Consider the following 22255-nt stretch of genomic DNA (forward strand, 5'->3'; position numbering starts at 1 on the left):
CAATCAGCAGTGAGGAAATTTAAACAACCGTCAAAAGCCTCCCAAAAAATAAAAGTCCAGGGCTAGATGGCTTCACCAGTGAATTCTACCAAACATTTGAAGAAGATTTAAAACCTATCCTTCTCAAACTCTTCCAAAAAAATTGAAGAGGAGGCAATACTTCCTAACACATTTTATGAGGCCAAAACCTGGCAAAGATAATACAGAAAAAGAAAACTACCGACCAATATCTCTGATGATACAGATACAAAAATCCTAAACAAAATACTAACAAATCTAATAAAACAATACATCAAAAAATAATACATCATGATCATGATCAAGTGGGATTCATTCCAGGGGCACAAGGATGGTTCAACACATGCAAATTATCAATGTAATACACCACTTTAACAAAAGAAAGGATAAAAAGCATATGATCTTATAAATAGACAGAGAAAATTTGATAAGATACAATATCCATTTATGATTAAAACACTCAATAAAATAGGAATAGAAGGAAAGTACCTCAACAATATAAAGGCCATATATGATAAGCCCTCAGCTAATATACTCAATGGTGAAAAACTGAAAGCTTTTCCCCTAAGATCAGGAACAAGACAAGGATGTCCACTCTCAGCACTCTTATTCAACACAGTGCTGGAAGTCCTAGCCAGAGCAATAAGGAAAGAGAAAGAAATAAAAGGCATCCAAATAGGGAAAGAAGAAGTAAAACTGCCACTTTTTCTGGACATGATTCTGTATATAAAAACCCTAAAGACTCCACCAAAAAACTATTTGAATAGATTTTTAACTAGATTTTATTTCTAAAAGTTTATGTCCTTTTCACGTTCTTGTAAAGATGCACAAAACTTCATTAGGAGACTACTGATGGATAGAGACTATTCATAGTCCTCATTAGGAGACAATTTTCCCTAATTATAATGAAAAATAAATCAAATCTTAATCATATATTCTATAAAAACAATATTAAAAGTTGTATTTCCCTATAACACTTAAAATTGGAAAAGGTAAATACCTCAAAAATCCAGCAAAATGATTAAAGCAGGGCACTGTAACACTTCCTAGTAAAAATTTATTTATTTAAAATCTTGTAAATTTAAGGCAGATTTAAAAAGATATTAAAGGCTTTGAAATTCTATGAATTGAGAAAAATATCCTAATAAAAATAATTTTTAAAACATCAGGCAAATAAGTGACAGATAACTCAACAATTAATTATTATCTTCTAAACATTTATATCACTCAAGATATTCCTTTATACAAACAAGTTTTATAAAATATTTTAAAGTCTGCTGAGTAGATAAAAATGATAAAATTATAATGTATAATAATTTTGTTGCCTATTGATTAAGAACAAGAAGAATGTCAAAGCATTTAATTGTCAAACTTTTTAGAATGAAAAATTTCAAACATATACAAAAATAGAGAAACTAATAAAATAAACTCCATGTATCAAGGGCCCAGCTGAATAATGTCTCAGGTTATTTTTTAATTTTTTAATTAAAAAAAACACATATGTTCTTAATGATTTTTAGAGAAAGCGTGGGAGAGAAGGGATGAGATAGAAACATCAATTAAAGAAGAACTTCATCGATAGGCTGCCTCTAGCACATACCCCTACTGGGGATCGACCTGCAACTCAGGCATATACCCTGACCAGGAATTGAACTAGCAACCTCCTAGTTCCTGGGTCAAAGCTCAACTGCTGAGCCCCATGCTAGGCCACACTGGTGGGGCTCAAGGTTTGTTTGTTTGTAAAGTTGATTTGTTTAAATCAGGATCCAAACAAAGTTCGTGCATTACCATTTGGTAACGCATACTGCCTTCATCTTTTTCTTTTTTCTTCCTTTTTGCTGTTTATCAGAGAAGAAACAGGATCATCTGTCTGTAATTTCCCACATTTTAGATTTTGCTGATTATAACTCTGTAGTGCCACCTGCCAATAAATTGATAGTTATATCTAAAAGCTTGGTTAGATTCGCATTCTTTTTGTTGTTGTTGCAAGAATACTTTAAAGGTGATGCTGTGTTATTCTATGTGCCTCCTGAAGTAATGCTATAAAACCTAACTGTATTCCTTTCAGTACTCCTAAGATTGAGAATCAGATTAGAGGGCTGTCAGAATGATCTTTCCATTATAAAATTCTCCAGTAGCCTTTCACCTAATGGCTTTAGCAGTTATTACTGACAGTTGCCACTATTTCATTAGGGATTCCAAAATAATACTAATCCTGTCATTCCTCCAGCATTTATTAGCTAGACTTCCTATAAAGAACAACTTTCCTTCATCAGTGACCTGGTTACCTTCAGGTACAGTTCATACAACAAAGACAAATTAAATGTTTAATGCAGAATAATAAATGGGCTCCTAGCATCTTTCAAAAGTGACCACTGAGTTACTTTGTTAGTATCACTGTAAATACCTAGATTTTAACATATTTGATATTCTTCAGCCCTTTGTGATTGTAATACATAATGATCCTCCAAATGCCCCATCTTTGGCCATTGCGAACTAAAAACTGGTTCCTGGGTCTTTTAGACATGACCTGAGTAATTTCTAATAGCTTCTGTGCCTTCTGAGATGGTAAGATATTACAGACTGTTCTTGTACATTTTCTGTCCCAAACTTAGAATCAGGAGTTTCTCCCAGGTATTCTGGTATCTTTAGTGGAAAGTGCATTTAAATACCATTAATTTGTATACTAGGGATATTGATTACTGCTGGATCATTCATTAATTCTAAGCCTTTTCAGGGGCCAACATTAGAGAATGGGTTGATTTTCTAAAAATTATTTTGGAGAATTTTAAACATAGTCAATGTAAACAGACTAATATAATGAACTCCTATATGTATCCATCACCCAGCTTTGATAATTATCAACTCACGGCCAACCTTATCTTGTCTATAACTCTATAACTCTTGTCTATAACTCTATAACCCCACCTTCGTATTATTTTCATGTGAATTCTAAACATCCTAATACTAAGTAGTAAATGTTTCATAATGTCTCTCCAAAAGATAAGGGTTATATTATGCAAACAAATGATTATTCCTTTTTTTATTTATGAGCTGAAATACTACGATAAAGAGAAATTTCTCATCTAATAATCTAGACACTCAGTGATATAGTTCATATAGGGAAGATTGATTGATTCTTAAACTTTATTTATTAGTTTTCAAAATAACAATAGCATTGTCTATTGGTGACCATTTTGGTGGTTAAGTATCATTATGAGATCATGGATTTGCCATATTAGACATGCTTCAATCCATTAGTGGTTACTGTCCTCATTGATGTTCAAGTTGTCCAATGTTTGACTAGAAAGTATTTTTTTAAAATAATAAAACACATGGTAAGTTCATACTAGTATTTTCAACTCAAATTTAGCATTATAGAATTCATTTTTAGAATTATATAATTTATTTATATGTTTATTTATAGAATTACAGAATCTTTACTTAACTTTTACAACTTAACATTTGTATCACATTAATATTTTAATCTATAAATCTTGGCTTCGTATGGCATTAACTTCATTATTTATCTGATGTTACCCTAATATCCCTCTCACACACACAAAGTTTTAAAATAACAATAACCACATTATTAACAATATAATTACCGAAAACAATTTAACTTTCCTTCTCAGTTTTTTAAAAAAATATTTTTGTTGATTTCAAAGAGGAAGGGAGAGGAGAGAGAGATAGAAACATCAATGATAAGAGAGAATCATTGATCGGCTGCCTCCTGCATGCCCCCAACTGGGGATCAAGCCTGCAACCCAGGCATGTGCCCTGACCAGGAATGGAACTGCAACCTCATAGTTCATAGGTTGCCGCTCGACCACTGAACTACAGCAGCTGTGCCTCGTTCACAGTTTTATTTTTGCTTTTTAGGCTATATACAGCCCACTGGGAAATGTCGACCCTTAAAAATAACTAAATAATAATTCTCTGTATGATTATCCCAACAACTCAATAATTAGGTTCATTTGTTTAAGTTCAATTTTAGCGATTGCTAATTTTCTTGATTTTGGATTTAAGATATAAACTGATTATTTCATTCAGTTTCAGTGGTTAGGTTAGGTTGGGAAATGCAAAATAAATTAGTGGATCTCACATGAAACAGGAAAGAAAATAAACCAAAAAAAAGTGCAGATAGCTTTTAAAAATATAAATATTTACAAATAAAGTCATCATGGTTACCTTCCATTTGTGGAAATATAATTTCTACCATGCACTTTAATAATTTTACTTTTAGATGCTCAAAAACTGGTAATGGAAGGAGAGTCTCCACATAGATAAGAGCTCATAGTCAAATTACTTCCAAAAATTTTAAATAACACAACCTTTTTTCCAAAAACCTTTTGTGACACTTCAACATATAAATAGATAAAGGTAGTATTTTACCATTGTATATTTATTTTATAGATTCAAATTTATTTCAAACTTGATATGAAATAACTCAATGATAAAAATAAAAGTATTCTGATAAACATTAACATTTTAATTCAAGTGTTATAAACAGCTGCAGTTATTAACATAAGTTTCAAACCCATAAAAATAATTTTTTTGTTATTGAAAATTTCAAACAAAGTCAAAATTATGGAATACAGTATAAAGAATTCTCACATACTCATTCTCAGCATCAATCATTATCAACACATGATCAATCTTCTTTCATCTTTATGCCACTCACTGCCCTTAAGGTTTACTTTGAAGGAATCCAAGACACCATATTTTATCTCTAAATATTTTAATATATGTATCCAAAAGATAATGAATCCAATCCCAATGCTATTATCATATTTTAAAATACTAACAGTAAATATTAAAAATAATTCCTTAATGTAATCTGTAGTGCTACCTAGAACTCAATATGTATAGTTTATAAAGTATTCTATTCCCATTTCTATCTTCCCCTGTAGTGTTTCTAAAGTACAGTACTCTTCCCTCTCCCACTCTGGACTAAGGAGGACTACTACAAGGTTCTTTGCTTTCTCGAGACATTGCTCAAGCAAGGATGGAAAAGATAAAGCTGGAAAATAACAAAGGGGAAGGAGAAGAAAAATGCAAAACGCAAATCTGTTTTTCAAGATATGTTTTGATTTATGGATCCATTCCATATCAGTTCTATTTGCCAGGAAGGAAGGAACCTGTCTGTTTCTCATCATCAGCTATCTTCAAGTCTAAGCCTAAGAGAATGGAGCCCTAAAAGGAAGAAGCAATTCCTTCTGCTTTCCTAGGCTCTATTTCTTCTTTGAAGACTAACAACTTTCCTGATGACTAAAACCAGGAATACCCTAGTTCAAAACCTACAGAGAGTAGTATTGCCTTCCTCTAGGCAGTGGTTCTCAACCTTCCTAATGCCGTGACCCTTTAATACAGTTCCTCATGTGAGGTGACGCCCAACCATAAAATTATTTTTGTTGCTACTTCATAACTGTAATTTTGCTACTGTTATGAATAGTAATGTAAATATCTGATATGCAGGATGTATTTTCTTTGTTACAAATTGAACATAATTACAGCATAGTGATTAATCACAAAAACAATATGTAATTATATATGTGTTTTTCCGATGGTCTTAGGCGACCCCTATGAAAGGGTCGTTCGACCCCCAAAGGGGTCGCAACCCACAGGCTGAGAAACGCTGCCGTAAGGCATCAACAATTCAGAACACACTGCAAAAATGTCACTAGCTACACAACAGATATATGCATAGTGGTGGTCATTCAGTTATACAAAACCGATAGATCACAGCTAGCAATGAATAGAAACCTCTAGCCTGATTAGTATAATTCCCTTATCCATAAGGGAGAAACAAATTTAGATTTATCAAAAAACTTTCACTAGGTTTCTCCAAACAAAAAATATGAATCTTATCTAATAAAAGAGAAACATAGTAATTAGTGTACGACCGCTACCCTTCCCATTGGCTAATCAGGGAAATATGCAAATTAACTGTCAGCCAAGATGTCGGCTGGCAGCCAGGCAGCTTGACTCTAACATGAGGCTTGCTTGCTTCAGTGACGGAGGACACCAACGTTCCCCGCCTGCGCCTGCCGCTGCAGGCCTCTGAGCTGCAAGCAACTATATAACAAACATAGAAGCTAAACAAAACCCCAGAAACCTGCCGGGCTTCAGCCAGCAGGATCGCAACATTGTAAGCAAAGGCCAGAAACCTACTTTCAGCAGCGGAGGCCTAAGAGCTGGAGCCAAGCCTCAAAGCTAAAGCTGGCCCAGAATAAAAAAGAAAAAAAAGAAAAAAAGGAGCGGTTGGGAGCTTCAGTCACCCCAGCCTGAAAACAGCCCTCAGCCCCTCACCCAGACTGGCCAGGCACCCCAGTGGGGACCCCCACCCTGAAGGGTGTGTGACCAGCTGCAAACAGCCATCATCCCCTCACCCAGGCTGGCCAGGCACCCCAGTGGGGACCCCCACCCTGATCCAGGACACCCTTCAGGGCAAACCAGCCGGCACCCACCCATGCACCAGGCCTCTACCCTATATAGTAAAAGGGTAATATGCCTCCCAGCACCAGGATCAGCGGAGCCGCGAGGCCTCCCGGCACCGGGATCATCATGACAGGGGCAGCGTCCAAACCCCCTGATCGCCCTGCGGCTCTGTGTGTGACAGGGGGCGGGGCCACAACCTCCCTATCCACCCTGCTCTTTCGTGACAGGGAAAGGTGCCCCAACCCCCTGATCAGCCCTGCTCTGTGCCTGATAGGGGGGAGCTCCCCAACCCCCTGATCGCCCTGCGGCTCTGTGTGTGACAGGGTGCGGCGCCCCAACCCCCTGATCGGCCCTGCTCTGTGGGTGATAGAGGGCGGCGCCCCAACCCCCTGATCCGCCCTGCTCTGTGCGTAACAGGGGGCAGCGCCCCAAACCCCTGATTGGCCCTGCTCTGTGCATGACAGGGTACAGAGCCCCAACCACCCTGATGGGCCCTGCTCTGTGAGTGACGGGGTGGCGCCGCAACCTCCCCATCGACCCTGCCTTGAGCGTGACAGGGGACGGTGCCCCAACCCCCCAATCGGTCCTACCCTGAGCGTGACTGAGGGTGGCATCACAACCTCCCGATCGCCCTGCTCTGTGCATGACAGGGGGTGGCGCCCCAACTTCCCAATCGGCCCTGCTCTGAGCCCGACCAGGGGCTGCACCTAGGGATTGGGCCTGCCCTCTGCCACCTGGGAGCAGGCCTAAGCCAGCAGGTCGTTATCTCCCGAGGGGTCCCAGACTGCAAGAGGGCACAGGCCGGGCTGAGCGACCCCCCTCCTCCCCCCACGAGTGCACAAATTTTTGTGGACCGGGCTTCTAGTATATAAGAACATGCTTGAGGGAAACCAAGATGGCAGCATAGGCAAACACCAGAAATTGCTGCCTTGCACAACCACTTCAAAAATACAACTAAAAGACAAAACGGACATCATCCAGAACCACAGGAAGCCTGGCTGAGTGGAAATTCTACAACTAGAAGGAAAGAGAAAAGCACACTGACACTGAGAGGAGGTGCGGAAGTAAAGTGCAGAGGTATGGAGGCGCACTCAGAAAGGGCTGGCAACTGAGGACACGGTTGTTTTTTTCAATCGGGAGGGAGTCTCAAGCTCGCGACTACTCTGAACTCCAGTTCCGGGCTAGTCTCTGGGGACCCAGACTCATACGGGGAGAAACTGGACTGTCTGGCATTGGGCAGAACTTGAGGACGGCTTTCTCTCAGAGGTGCTTGCAGTGATTACCGTGGGACACTGAGACCCGGGGCCTCTTAGGGTAGGACTGAGGAGTAGTCATAGCTGTTTGCTCCGCCCTGTTGATTCCCTGAGACCCCATCCCACCCAAGCTGTGTGCAGAGGCTTTTGCATATGAAAGGCCTGGCCCTTTGAAATCTGAAAATTACCTAACAAACTGCAGCTGGGTCAGAGAGATCCAGAACTTCCAAAAGAAGGCCCAAGGCCCCACAGCAGCTTGCAATGCTTCACAGCTAGGCCTCATCTGGGCACCTCCAAACCCCAAAGAAGAGGAATCTTCAGATTGCTCCATAGCTCCTGCTGGGTAGCCTCAGGCAGAGGCTAAATTAGCAACTCCTTAGAAATCCAAGAGCCAGTGTACCCAGTGGCCAGAGTGGGACCATCCAGATTACAACTCCTCAGATCCATAAGGGACACACTCAGGGGGCAGACTCAGTGAGCACCAAAGCCCCACTGAAGCAAGTCTTGCCCCAGAAGGGTGTCTCCAGCACAGAAGTTCTCCCACTGTAGACACAGCTGATTCTCACAGCCAGTTGACCTGGAGGTCAATTCCTCCCAGTGATACCTACAACAATCAAGGCTTAACTACAACAAGACTGTGCACAAAGCCCACAAAGGGGTGCACCAAGAGTGTCCACCTCAGGTGATTGGGGAGGCTGAGCCACTGGGCCCTTTAGGACACCTAGCACAGAAAGCCACTCTATCCACACAAGAAAGCATAAAAAATTCAGAGACAAAGAAACAGGTCACAAATGACAGAAATGGAGGAAAGCAAACTACTGATTATAGAGTTCAAAACCACACTTATAAGGTTTTTCAAGAATTTTCTAGAAACCACTAATAAATTTAGTAAGACCTTCAATAAGTCTAGTGAGACCACCGATAAATTTGGTGAGACCCTCAAGAAATCTAGTGAGACCCTAGAGGTTATGAAAAAGGACCAACTAGAAATTAAGCATACACTGACTGAAATAAAGAATATACAGAGTTCCAACAACAGACTAGAGTATCGCAAGAATCAAGTCAAAGATTTGAAATGCGAAGAAGCAAATACCACCCAACCGGAAAAACAAAAAGAAAAAAGAATCCAAAAATATGAAGATAGTGTAAGGAGCCTCTGGGAAAACTTCAAGTGCACCAACATCCGATTTATGGGGGTGCCAGAAGAAGAGAGAGAGCAAGATATTGAAAACCTATTTGAAGAAATAATGACAGAAAACTTCCCCTACCTGGTGAAAGAAATAGACTTACAAGTCCAGGATGCACAGAGAACCCAAAACAAAAGGAATCCAAAGAGGACTACACCAAGACACATCATCATTAAAATGCCAAGAGCAAAAGACAAAGAGAGAATCTTAAAAGCAGCAAGAGATAAACACTTAGTTACCTACAAGGGAGAACCCATACGACTGTCAGCTGATTTCTCAACAGAAACTATGCAGGCCAGAAGGGAGTGGCAAGAAATATTCAAAGTGATGAATACCAAGAACCTACAACCAAGATTACTTTACCCAGCAAAGCTATCATTCAGAATTGAAGGTCAGATAAAGAGCTTCACAGATAAGAAAAAGCTAAAGGAGTTCATCACCACCAAACCAGTATTATATGAAATGTTGAAAGTTGTCCTTTAGGAAAAGGAAGAAGAAAAAGGTAAAGATACAAATTATGAACAAATACACATCTATCAACAAGTGAATCTAAAAGTCAAGTGAATAAATAATCTGATGAACAGAATAAACTGGTGAATTTAATAGAATCAGGGGCAAAGAAAGGGAGTGGACTGACAATTCTCGGGAGGAAAGGGGTGTGGGGGGTGCGGGAAGAGACTGAACAAAAATCAATCGTGCACCTATGGATGAGGACAGTGGGGGTGGGGGTGTAAGGGCGGGTGGGAACCGGGTGGAGGGGAACTATGGGGAGAAAAAAGAGGAACAACTGTAATAATCTGAACAATAAAGATTTAATTTTTTTAAAAAAGAACATGCTTTATACAAAATAGACAAATTAAGTGTTGTTTATCAATGGGGGCTCAGTCACTTGGCCTGTGACTTTAGGCAAATCATGTAATTTAACCTCTCTAATTTCAGGTTTTTTTTCTGTTGTAAGAATTAATTGAGACAGTGTATTTTTTAATCAATTATGTTAATACTAGAGGTCCAATGCATGAAATTCATGCAAGGGGCTTGGCCCCCGCCTGCTGTAGCTTCATCCAGAAAGTCGTCCAGAAGGACATCCGGTCTAATTAGTATACTATGCTTTTATTATTATAGATGACACACTAGGGAGACAATACCATTTTGATGCTATTGTTGCCCAAAATACATTTATCTCATTCCAATGAAAACACATCACAAAATTAAGAGATATTCTATAATGTCAACCACTTTTCCTCAAAAGTGTCAATGTTATGGAAGACAATGAAAGACAGAGGAAATTGTTAGACTAGAAGGGACAGAGAAGAAATAACTAAATTTAGTATGAGATTCCAGATAGGATCCTGGAACTGGAAAAGGACATTAGTATGAAGTGGGTAAAATACTGATAAGATCTAGATTTAATTAATAATATTGTGACTAATGTTAATTTTGTTGTTTTTAATTTAAGAATACTTAAATAGCCCTAACTGGTTTGGCTCAGTGGATAGAGTGTCGGCCTGCGGACCGAGAGGTCCTAGGTTCGATTCCGGTCAAGGGTATGTACCTCGGTTGCGGGCACATCCCCAATAGGAGGTGTGCAGGAGGCAGCTGATCGATGTTTCTCTCTCATCGATGTTTCTAGCTCTCTATCCCTCTCCCTTCCTCTCTGTAAAAAAAGCAATAAAATATATTTTAAAAAAGAATACTTAAATAACTTCTGCTTCTAAATACTGATTTTTCTCAAATGCTTTCAGCATGTAAATGTATAATAATACCAGTGCACGCACTGATTTCTAAAACTGAAGAAAATAGCACTAGCACAGTGAACGCTTCAACTCTGAAAAGTCCTCCTAGTTCTGACTGAATCAGAAGAGGAACCTTCTTTAGTAAACCTCAGCACCTTATGCCACATTTGGATCATGGCCTCCTATTTTGCTTTATGTGATGGCAATAAAAAACAAAAGAAAACAAAACTTTCCTTTTTCCCTACTAACAACTTCTCCTTGTTATCAGGAATATAGAGCTAGGTACATAAGTGCTCAAAGAAGACTTGATGAATTAGTTTGGTTTGGTTCCTCTTGCATGCATCCTTATTTTGTCACATTCTTCTCAATATACTTAGGGAAGAAAGGAGAGGTGAGAAAGCACTAAGAAACATAGGCAGATGAGAAAGAAAAGGTTAATTTCTTTTTCCCTGCAGGGCTCTAGCTTCTGCAGGTAATAGAGTTATTCAAAACCAAGTTAGGAACCTTGTATGTCCCTCCCGCCCCCAAATTATAGGGCTCAGGCATTGCCTAAAACTAGGCTGAAGTAAGGTGCTGCTGGAGGCACACACACCTACCTGTAAGGGTGATGTTGTCATCATCATCATCTATGATTTCTTCTTCAGCAACATCCAGGGAGCTCTCAGTAATCATGTCATTGGGCTCTTCCACACAAGCTAGACCCGCATAACTATTGAGAATATCAGCACCAGGAACATGCTCCACAATTACGGCAGGAAAAATAGCTGGATCACCAAGCTGGGAGAGGTGAGGGGAAAAAAGGATCAACAAAAATTTTCTTTTGTTAAATGTAACCAAAAATTATTTTACACTGAACATCAATTTCGTTTTTACATCATCAACTACTTGTACTTGACAATCCTTCTAGGCTGCTGTGAATATTAAGACCACATAAACTTTCATAATTAATCTTGAGTCTTAACAACCAAGTTTTCACAGGAAAAGTATACTTTTAAACTACATTACATTTACCATATCATTAATGCATGAGAAGTTGCATATAAATGTCCGATGAAATAAAATCTCAACAAAAGTTTCTTTGACAGAAAAATATCTGTGAGTTTAAATAAATATTACACTGTCACTTGGCATACAGGCTGTGTTTAACAACCGCTTTTGACTCAAACGGGAAAATTAACTTTCATTTTCTTTCTAGTTATAAGATCTTAAAATTTTAGAACTGAAATGACTTTTGAAGTATGATCTAGTCCAAGTCACCTCATTTTACAGATGAGGAAGCTGACCCAGAGAGGATTTTGAAAAACCTTCTCAAAAATCAGGTAATTGTTTATGCAAAGAATTCAATGTTGAATGTGAAAAAAGTTTTTTGAATGTATTGATATAATGTATACATGAATCATAATGTAATAATGAGGGCTATCTATAAAAGAATTACTTTTCAAATATAGTAAAAATACTTTGACATTTATCAACTCTTTTTATATTGTTCTACCTGTCATTTTGTAATGGTATTATTCATTTGCCACAGTTTCATATTAACATTTCTCTGCAAATCATCATCCTTCAAACCACTGGTATTCAATAAACAACTTATTGATGCAAAAAAGAAAAATCAATTAATTAGTGACAAATCTCATTAAGTGACTATCTCCTTTTTAAAAATAATTTCAGGCTTAAAAAGGTTATAAAAGAATTCCCCTACAAACTTCATCCATATTCCCTAAATTTTAACACTTAATCATGTCTATCATTCTCTTTCTATATTATTATTTCTACATCTATATTTTTTATGATTTATTTGAAGGCAGTAGACATTTTGATCCTTTAACTCTAATTCAGAGTATGTTTCCTAAAAACATGAATATTATCTTATATAAAGATAGCACAATGATCAAAATCAGAAAAGTAACAGTGATATAGTACTATTATTAAATCTACAGGCCTTATGCAAATTTCTGCAATTGTCTTATTAATGTCCTTGTCCTTTTTAAAAAATGGGAAAAAAAATTTTTTTGGTTCAGGATCCAATCTAGGCTCATAGGTTTCATCATGTTTATAACAACCTCCCCCTTTTTTTAAATCTTTATTGTTGAAAGTATTATATATGTCCCCTTTTTTCCCTCACCGCCCTCTCTACCTCTAGCCCACTCCCACTACCCCACCCCAGGCCCTCATCACCCCACTGTCTGCATCCATGGGTTAAGCATATATGCATACAAGGTATGACAACTCTTTTAATCTGGAAAAATTTCTATCCCTTTCATCTAGAGCAGTTCTTCAGTTTTTCTTTCTTTCATGCTCTTGAGACTTTTTAAAAAATGTTTTTATTGATTTCATAGAGGAAAGGAGAGGGAGAAAGAGATAGAAACATCAATGATGAAAGATAATCATAGATCAGCTGCCTCCTGCTTGTCCCCTACTAGGGATAAAGTCCATAACCCTGGCATGTATTACTGACCTGGAATTGAACCGTGACCTCCTGGTTCATAGGTCAATGTTCAACCACTGAGCCACGCCAGCTGGGTGCTTTCGAGACTTTAAAATGTCCCCCAATTTGGGTTTGTGAGATATTAACTCATGATTACATTCAGTTTGCATTTTTGGCAAGAATGCCGAAGAAGTAATGTTGTGTCCTTTCTGACACCTCATACCAGAAGGTTCAAACCAGCTATTTGTCCAATTACTAGTGATATTAACTTTTATCACTTCATTAGGGTGACTGTCTACCAGGTTTATCCACTATGAAGTTATTATTTTCTCCTTTGTAATTAAGTATCTTAAGGGAAGATAGCTCAAGAGTATGTGTGTAACTATCCTGTTTCTTAAACTTATCCCCATAAAGTATTATCTTCTTAAATGTAAGAAAAAGTTACTGCCCATAGATAATTTCAGGTACTTTATTTTCCTTGAGTAAGTCTGTTATATTAAGAATGCTATTTATGGCTTCATTGTAACTAAGCAGCCTCAATTTTTAAAAATGTATATGTTTGTAGCACTGTACACTGAGGTTAACTATTACTTCTATTGTAAAAAGTTAATAGCCTAAATTTATTACATGTTTAGTGTAGGTGCTAAACAGATATTATCGGTGCTTCCTTGAATGCTATGCTCTGAAATTTATAGGTAATAACCCTAAAATATATTAGGATCATTTTATTTCAAAATGTTTCTTCCTATTTCAGAAGAGAGGAAGTTAGAAGTAAACTGTCTCTCAAAATCATAAGTTTTAAACAGAAAGTAGCTCAAAGATTACACTGTCTCTCTCTCACACACACACACAGTAAAGTATGATATAAAGTGCCCAAAGCATAGTTGATTCTGGCTTTCCCTTTCTCTTTTTTAAGAGTTGAATACTGAACATGCAATACAACCTAGTACGAACAGCATGCGATTGTTAACACACTTCTCTCCTTAAGAGTTCAAGTTAAGCGCCTAGTATTCTAACAAAGCTGAGCCTAGAATTGAGTTAATTTTTACATGACTTCAATTTATACTGAAAAACCCTATGTACTAGGTAAGAATAGGGCTTACCATTTCCATCTATTGGCAGATTAGAAATTAGGTTAAGAAATTTACCTAGGATCACCCACTAAGTCAGACATACAAAGATGCAATTCACAGGAGCAGTCCTCACCTAAATGAAACCAAAGTATTCCTCCTTACCCAAATCTCGTTGGCCCCTGAAATTTGGGTTAAGTGTTAAGAGTGTGGCTATTACAAGGCATATCTCCAAAATTTTATCCAAATCTACATAGTTTCAAATAACTACAGATATCTGCTACTGTTCTTCCTGGTCCTACTCCACTAGCTATACGTGAATTGGAGGAATTGATTATCTTCCCGACTTAACAGGTTTCAGGAGCCCCTTGTCACATACCATTATACTCAAAGCCACTTCTCTTCCACTATTACTGTTCCTCCCCAGAGGAAACCACTGTTACCAGTTTTTGTTCCATCACAGAGACAGTCTATAGTCAACCATATACTAATTTGTTTTAAATAATTATTTTTCTTTCAGTTTAAATATTTTAATAATTTAAAGCTATTTAAAGAAAAATGTCAAACACACAAAAGTAGAGAGAAAAAAACAGTTTCCTTTGAAACAAAAGCTTAATTAAAACTGAGTCCAGCCCTAGCTGTTTGACTCAGTGGATAGAGCGTTGGCCTGTGGACTCAAGGGTCCTGGGTTCAATTCCGGTCAAGGGCAATGCCCAGGTTGCAGGCTCAATCCCCAGTAGGGGGCATGCAGGAGGCAGCCGATCAATGGTTCTCTCTCACCACTGATGTTTCTATCTCTCTCTCCCTCTCTAAAATCAATAAAAACATATTTAAAAAACACACAAAACAAAACAAAAAAACTAAGTCCAGCCTTAGCAGGTTTGGCTCAGTGGTCAGAGCATCAGCCCTAGGACTGAAGGGTCGTGGGTTCGATTCTGGTCAAGGGCACGTACCTGGGCTGCAGGCTCAATCCCCAGCCCTGGTTGAGGTGTGTGCAGGAGTCAACCAATCGAGTGTCTGTCTCTCCCCTTTCCTTCCACTCTAAAAAACAATGGAAAGCCTGGCCACTGTGGCTCAGTGGTTGAGCAGTGACGCATGCATGAGTCAAGAGGTTACCAATTTGATTCTGAGTCAGGGCACAAGCCTTGGGTTGTGGGCTTGATCCTCAGTAGGGGTTGTGCTGGAGGCAGCTGATCAACTGATGATTCTCTGTCATCATTGATGTTTCTATCTCTCTCTCCCTCTCCCTTCCTCTCTCTCTAAAAATCAATAGACATATTTTTTAAAAAATAGGAAAATAAACATAAAAATCAATGGAAAGAATATCCTTGGGTGAGGATTAACAACAACAACAAAAAGAATGAATCCACAAGGCCCAGCTGGTATAGTTCAGTGGTCACGGTTTAATTCCCAATTGGGGCACATGACCGGGTTGCAGGCTCAATTACCAGTAGGGGCATGCAGGGGGCACTCCACTGATGCTTCTATCTCTCTCTTCCTCTCCCTTGCTCTCTAAAATCAATAAAAACATATATGTTTTTTAAAAAAATGAAAAGGTCACATGGTCCTATGATTTAGAAGGTAGCAATATGTGAAAAACAAAGATTGTGAATCAGGAGACCTAGGGCCTTTTCTCTAATCCTACTGTCATGACCTTATTTCCTCACTTTACGTGAAAGAAGAGCACTAGCTGGTCTTGGAAAGGCACTTCCCAGGTTTTCTTTCGTTAAGATGTAAAGGTTTAGATCCTAAGTTTACGTTTAAGTTTCTAACATTACAAGAGAAGAGATTATTTTGTCTCTGGACAAAATGGAGAGACGGAAGGAGTAGCATGTACCCTGGACATATACCTGCCTTTGCTATTGCTACTAGCTAACATTTATTAGCACTTAATATATGCCAGGGATTCGGCTTGTTGCTTTACATGGATTACCACCTTGTTTAACCATCACAAATTCCTATGAGGGAGATACATTGGATTATCTATTTTATACATGGGAAATAATTTACCACAAGTCATATAGCTAGTAAGTGGTAGAATCTTAACTTAAACTGACTCCAGGATCCATTTTCTTTACCTGTACATTATTATAGTCAGCCTTAAACACAGTGAATTTTATATTAAAATAGAGAGAACCACTGATCAGTCGCCTCCTGCATGACCCAAATTGGACGATCGGAGCCCGCAACCCGGGCATGTGCCCTGACCAGGAATTGAACCATTCATAGGTCGATACTCAATCACTGAGCCACGCCAGGCGGGCAAGTGCGTTTTGTTCTGTTGGAATATTTACTTGACTGTTTAGAAAGATAGAATAGGTAAGAAATTGTATTGAGGTATGACTTTGAATATTATTTTTGAAATAATATTGTCCAATCCAAACCCACTATTAACTGTCTTATGGGTATAGCCAGTTCTTCCCAGGTCCCAGGGACTTCCCAGGATCATTCCCAAATTAGCCAAGTGTGGGAAACTGTTTATTGCCTTCACTATCTGATAAGCATAGACAGAGCACTCCCCGAAACCCCCCGAAGGCTGGGTGCCTTTGAAGCCCTCCCAAAGGTCGGAGCTAGGCGCCACCTCTGTTTGTCCAGACAGTGGTAGCTGAAACTGCTCCCCCATTTATTATTATGTAAATCCTTGCTGATGGGCTAGTCTGCCTGTTGCAGGGGGTCACCTGCCTAGGGCTATGCTATAGGGGCATCCCAGATCAATAAAAGCTTGGTGAGGCCTGAGCATAGGGAAGAAGTCCTTCGGGACTTGCCGCCTGGTCCCCCAATATTGCAAAATTATCTCGTGTCGTTTTCTCTCATTTGCTGTGCGGCTCCTCTTTCAGATACCGAACCCTACTCCACGCGAGTCGTGGAAGGAAACACTCAACATCTGGCGCCCAACGGGTAATCTGGAAGTGCAGGTCTCGCTGGAGCAAGAAAAGGAAGTTTTCACTGAAAAGGTGTGGAAAACTCACCGAAAAAAGGTGAGGGGGATTCCACCGCACGCAATGCCCAGGATCAACTACAGAAGCCCGGGTCTGTAAGTAACTGGGAACGTTTTCTTAACCAGGCTAACAAACGGGGAAGGATTTGGCTTTAAGAAAGTAGATTCGGCTTTAAAAAGGTATATTTGGCTTTTAGAAAAGTAAGAAACTTTATTATAGGCTTTTGATTTGCATGTTTAAAGTATTAAAATTTTAGAAGGTAATATCTTATAGTTTTTGCATGTTATTATAGAACATAACCCTTGGTTTCTTGAAAAAGGTACATTAGATCTTAAAAGTTTGCCAAAAAGTTAATCAGAACTTGCCAAAAATTGTTTCCCCTTGTGGAACACGGCATTTCATTTCCTAGAAGCTTTAGGAGAGGTCAAGGAGGATAAATCTCCTCCCCTTGCACCCTCCGCTCCTTAAGAGGAACAGAAAAAAAAATAAAAAAAAAAATGGGAGGAATGGCCTTCATGGCTCCCTCCACCTCCATGTCCTAATCCTTAAATGTTTAATTCTCCATGAATAGAATCACCTGTGCAAAAAGGCCAAGTTATAAAGAAATTGGAATATTAAAAGGTACTCCTTAAAATCAGGCTGAAAAAAGAGTGCCATGGTCATCTTAATGTGGTTTCTTGTCCAAATTAAAATCTTAATTTGTATTTGGAATCTAAAATCTGTAATAAGAAATGAAACCCTGCTGCCAAGTCCGCCTCTGTTGTGGAAAGATTCAAAGGTGGCAGGAAAGGGCAGAGCTATAAGCTCTCCCGCAATGAGATTACTTAATGTTTTATTTAAAAATTACCGGAGAACATGTTTGGAACACCAAACCTTGGCTAAGATAACCTTGGGTGCTAGCCATGACTTTAGAAAGCGAAATAGGAAAAAATTTAAAATGTCTTCTATTAAGCATGACTTTGGGAAAAATACACCATCTGAGTCATTTGCTGAAACTTCCCCCAAAGCAGGATGTGGGGGAAGGGAAGAAGGAGCATGTGGCGATCCAGTGTGGACGCCCCCTCCCCAAGTATTCTAAAATTAAAGTCCTTCTAGTAATTGAAAAGCTTTTACAAATTTATAAATGCATCTGGGATTTCTGTGCACATGTAAAGGGAAAAGGCCAGTTTAAAAAACGAGTGCGCATAGTTTTGAGCTGAACTTGACCTTTTGCTGTGTACAGAATAAAAACCCGAGACTGTTTTGGTCTTAAAAATGGCGGAGATGAACCTGACAAAGAAATACAGGCTGGTTTCCCAAGGCGATTTAAAGTAGCTCTTTTGAAACTTCCCGCCCTGAGGCAAGTACCACCAGGAAGTTGATAGTCAAATTTACATGTAAATACCTATGGTTTTGTTTCTTGACTTCCCCAACAGGAAAATTGTGACCATTTTAGCAGCTATGCCAGGCTTATTGGCTGGAAACTTAAAGCTTTTAAGTTCAAATCATCTAAAAGTATTGAAATTTATAATACTGAAATGTTGATCTGAGTATGCCTAGTATGAAGTCTAGATGATAGAAGTTAATCTATTAATTGGAAATGCCTTATATTTTATTTGAAATGTCTAAGATTTAAAGCTCTGAAAGTTTAAAGTGCAAATTGAATCGGGAGAAATTAAATATCTAATGTATAACATGTTTTTGAAAAAATAAAATGTGTTTTCTCTTAAATGATTAGGAATTCAAAATATGTTACTTCTTGGTCTGATTTTAAAAAGAGGATTAATTTTTAAGATCTCAACTGAAATTTTTAATACAAAAACCAGTTTAAATTTGATTAATATTCTTTAAGATAATTATAAAGGGTATAAACAGCTAATGAGATTTCTGCTTGTCTGAATATAATGTTGGCCATCTACCTTTTAGGGATTTTGGTTTGCTCTTCCCTTGTTTATTGTGAGAATAAGGAAATCATCTTTTCTGTCAGAGAACAGTATAGACAGCCTCAATGTTGAGCTGCCTGACTTGGCAGCCACCATGTTGGCCGCATGGCCTGCCGCTCCCCTGGGGGTCGCCATCTTGGAAAAGCCCCGCCCTCCGACTTAGCCAATCACAGAAGGAGTGTCTGCTCACTGAGGCAGGATGGGATTTCAGGGGTGGAGTTTTAAGGCGGAGTTTTACTGCAGAAATGCGGATGGGGCAAAAAGTGTGCTTGCCTCACGAATTTATTTAATACTATTTTTAAGAAGATATTTTTAATGCTTAATAAATTAGCAATCATGGTCTTAATATAATTTCAGTGGTATGATAGACCAATGTTTTAAGCAGTTGGCTTTATAAGGGCCGACAATAGAGCTCGTATTTCTTAAAAGGCTTGTGATAGAGACATTTTAAAAAGATATCTAAAATTCTCAGTAGAACCACAGTTATACATATATCATAAACAAATTAAGAGTAATTGATTCCATGGTCAAGACTAGATCATATTATGTTGAGAACTGTTTTTAAGTGTTGAAAATGTTTTAATTAGATATGTATTTGGAAGTTTTTCCCGAGTGCAATATTTCAAAATATAATATACTGGGTTGCATAAGGAATTTCTGCCAAATAAAAGAAAGAATTGATTTATTAGTAGCAAAGTCTTTATTTAAGTTAGCAATGTCTTTTATTTAAAAGCTCCTCACTGCTGCATTTTAAATTAGGCTGGAGGTGGGGCAGCGTTTGCACCGCGTGTATCAGACATAAAACTTTACTGAATTTACTAATCCTTGTAAGCAATTGAATCCTAGTAAAGTAAAATTCTTCTAAAAAGGTTACTGAAGGCTTCCCATGATCCCTCTGTATATGCAAATAAGCCAAAAGGGAATGCTGTTTAAAAACATTATTTTAAATTTAATAAAAAGGAGAATGTTTAATATTTTGAAATATCTTCCACTAATATTTACAGGATAATCTAATGATTTGCTGTTAAAATACCAAACCTTGAGACAGCCAGTTTAAAATTAAGTTGTCATGACCTAGAGCAAAGAATATTCTTACATGGTATTATTCTACAAGTTTCATTAATAATTTTTGATGCTTTATAACAGTATATTGTGCATTTATCCCAAACAAATTTACAAATGAATTTGAATGTTTTACATGAAGGGATTTATTCCTTTCCACTGTGTGGAGGGCCTCCTGGGGAAGGCACTTAAGCATTCTGTATTGACCTATCTTGACTTTTTTTTGCCAAGAGGAATCCAATTGCCTACAGCTGTTACCTTAGCTCTCCATTCAAGCTGGGATCATGAAAAGCTGGTACCATGGATCTGTCTCTGGCCCAATGGCGTAAGCTGGGCCCTCTCTGGAGAAGAAACCTGGGTTCTCTATGATCAATGCCGGGGCCCCGCCAGCAGGCGAGGGGACCCAAAGGCAGTTGCTGGGCATGGAAGCCAGAGGGACATAGGCTATCAAGGAGACAGAACTGAACCTCACATCACCCTACTTGGCCCAGAGATAGCTGGTAGTCAACGACGGGTAAGATCCCACAGGGTGGGACGACCTAAGACAGGCACAGCTGGGGGCCAGTAGGAGAAAACTTGGGGTGCAACAAAGGTGGGGCACAGATCCTCACCCCCGCCCCAATGGTGCACGGACTTGAACGGTGCACGGGCTTGAACACTCGGCCCTTCTGAGGAAGGTCTCCTGTCCCCATGGCTGCTTCTTGCTTCCCATGCCCAGCCCAGATCAGGAACCAAACAGAAGAGATTTGGTCCAGCTGAAATCAGAATCCAGAAAAACGGAGGCTTGGCTAACAGACCCTATGTCTATATCTAGTCTAATAACAGGAATGCTCAGAGCCTTCACAAGGATGTAAAGTGATCCTTTTCAATTAATATTTACAGTGTAAATTAAGATTATTGTTAAAATATTAAATTTGACAGCAAAATAGTTTTCAAATTAATTAAATTTGGCTATTTGAAATAAGTAATTATCCATATAGTATTAACCAAAATTTTCATTTCATGGTAAAATTGCTTAACATGCAATGAACCTAAAGCATGTTCAGGCTCATTTTTTTTTTGCGTGCAAAAAATTATATTTAAAGCTATCTAGACTGCATTGTAAAATTTCCAAGAAGTCTCCTAATTAAATCAAAAAAGGGGGATAGTGGAAGAATACCATGTAAGGAAAAATATCCTGTAACTAAATTACATCTAGGAAAATTTCTTTTTTCATTTTGTAATGCTAACAGCAAGACACCCATGAAAAACATATGTGGTGTCAAAATAAGCCAAAGGAAAATCATTTGGGCAAATATAAAAAGAATTCCCCAAGTAAAATTTCAATTATTAACCTTTGGTCGAGAATATGTTTGTATATTTTCAGAGAACAACTCCAAGACCATGTGGATTCCTGCAACAAGGGATCCCGGAGAGAAACTGACCAGATTGCTCCAGCCACAAAGATAGGAGAGACAGTTCAGAGATGGAGATGGTGGAAGATGCCTTGCCATGCTAGCAGTCAGCAGCTGTGCATCGCTGCAGGTTGCCCAGGACCAGACCAGAAAGGACCGGACCTGCATTTTCCACCATCCAGAACCAACATTTCATTGCTGGCATGTACACATGAACTGTCGGACACTGAAACATGGACTCAGAACTTTTGGACATTGAAATTGGGACTTGATTATTTTCTAAAGAAAAAATAAGGGGGAGATGTGGGAAACTGTTTATTGCCTTCACTATCTGATAAGCATAGACAGAGCACTCCCCGAAACCCCCCGAAGGCTGGGTGCCTTTGAAGCCCTCCCAAAGGTCGGAGCTAGGCGCCACCTCTGTTTGTCCAGACAGTGGTAGCTGAAACTGCTCCCCCATTTATTATTATGTAAATCCTTGCTGATGGGCTAGTCTGCCTGTTGCAGGGGGTCACCTGCCTAGGGCTATGCTATAGGGGCATCCCAGATCAATAAAAGCTTGGTGAGGCCTGAGCATAGGGAAGAAGTCCTTCGGGACTTGCCGCCTGGTCCCCCAATATTGCAAAATTATCTCGTGTCGTTTTCTCTCATTTGCTGTGCGGCTCCTCTTTCAGATACCGAACCCTACTCCACGCGAGTCGTGGAAGGAAACACTCAACAGCCAAGTATTCTCCTTCTAAGATACCTTGTCCTCTCATGAAAAGCATAAGCCATTCTTTTCTAGTCCACTGAAATAAAGATACATATT

At 38.8% G+C, this 22255-nt stretch overlaps 1 protein-coding gene across 17 annotated transcripts in view; it reads right to left on the reverse strand.

The window, feature by feature from the left end:
• ELF1 (E74 like ETS transcription factor 1) overlaps positions 1 to 22255 on the reverse strand; it is a 143409-nt gene that overhangs the window by 29153 nt on the left and 92001 nt on the right. For all 17 annotated transcript variants that reach the window (XM_036298544.1, XM_036298542.1, XM_036298545.1 and 14 more), the window contains one exon: positions 11229 to 11409. In XM_036298544.1, coding sequence (XP_036154437.1) covers positions 11229 to 11409 — 181 coding nt within the window. The remainder of the gene's footprint in view (positions 1 to 11228; positions 11410 to 22255) is intronic.

The sequence above is a fragment of the Myotis myotis genome, unplaced genomic scaffold (assembly GCF_014108235.1).
Source record: "Myotis myotis isolate mMyoMyo1 unplaced genomic scaffold, mMyoMyo1.p scaffold_m19_p_3, whole genome shotgun sequence".
Classification (NCBI taxonomy): Eukaryota; Metazoa; Chordata; class Mammalia; order Chiroptera; family Vespertilionidae; genus Myotis; species Myotis myotis.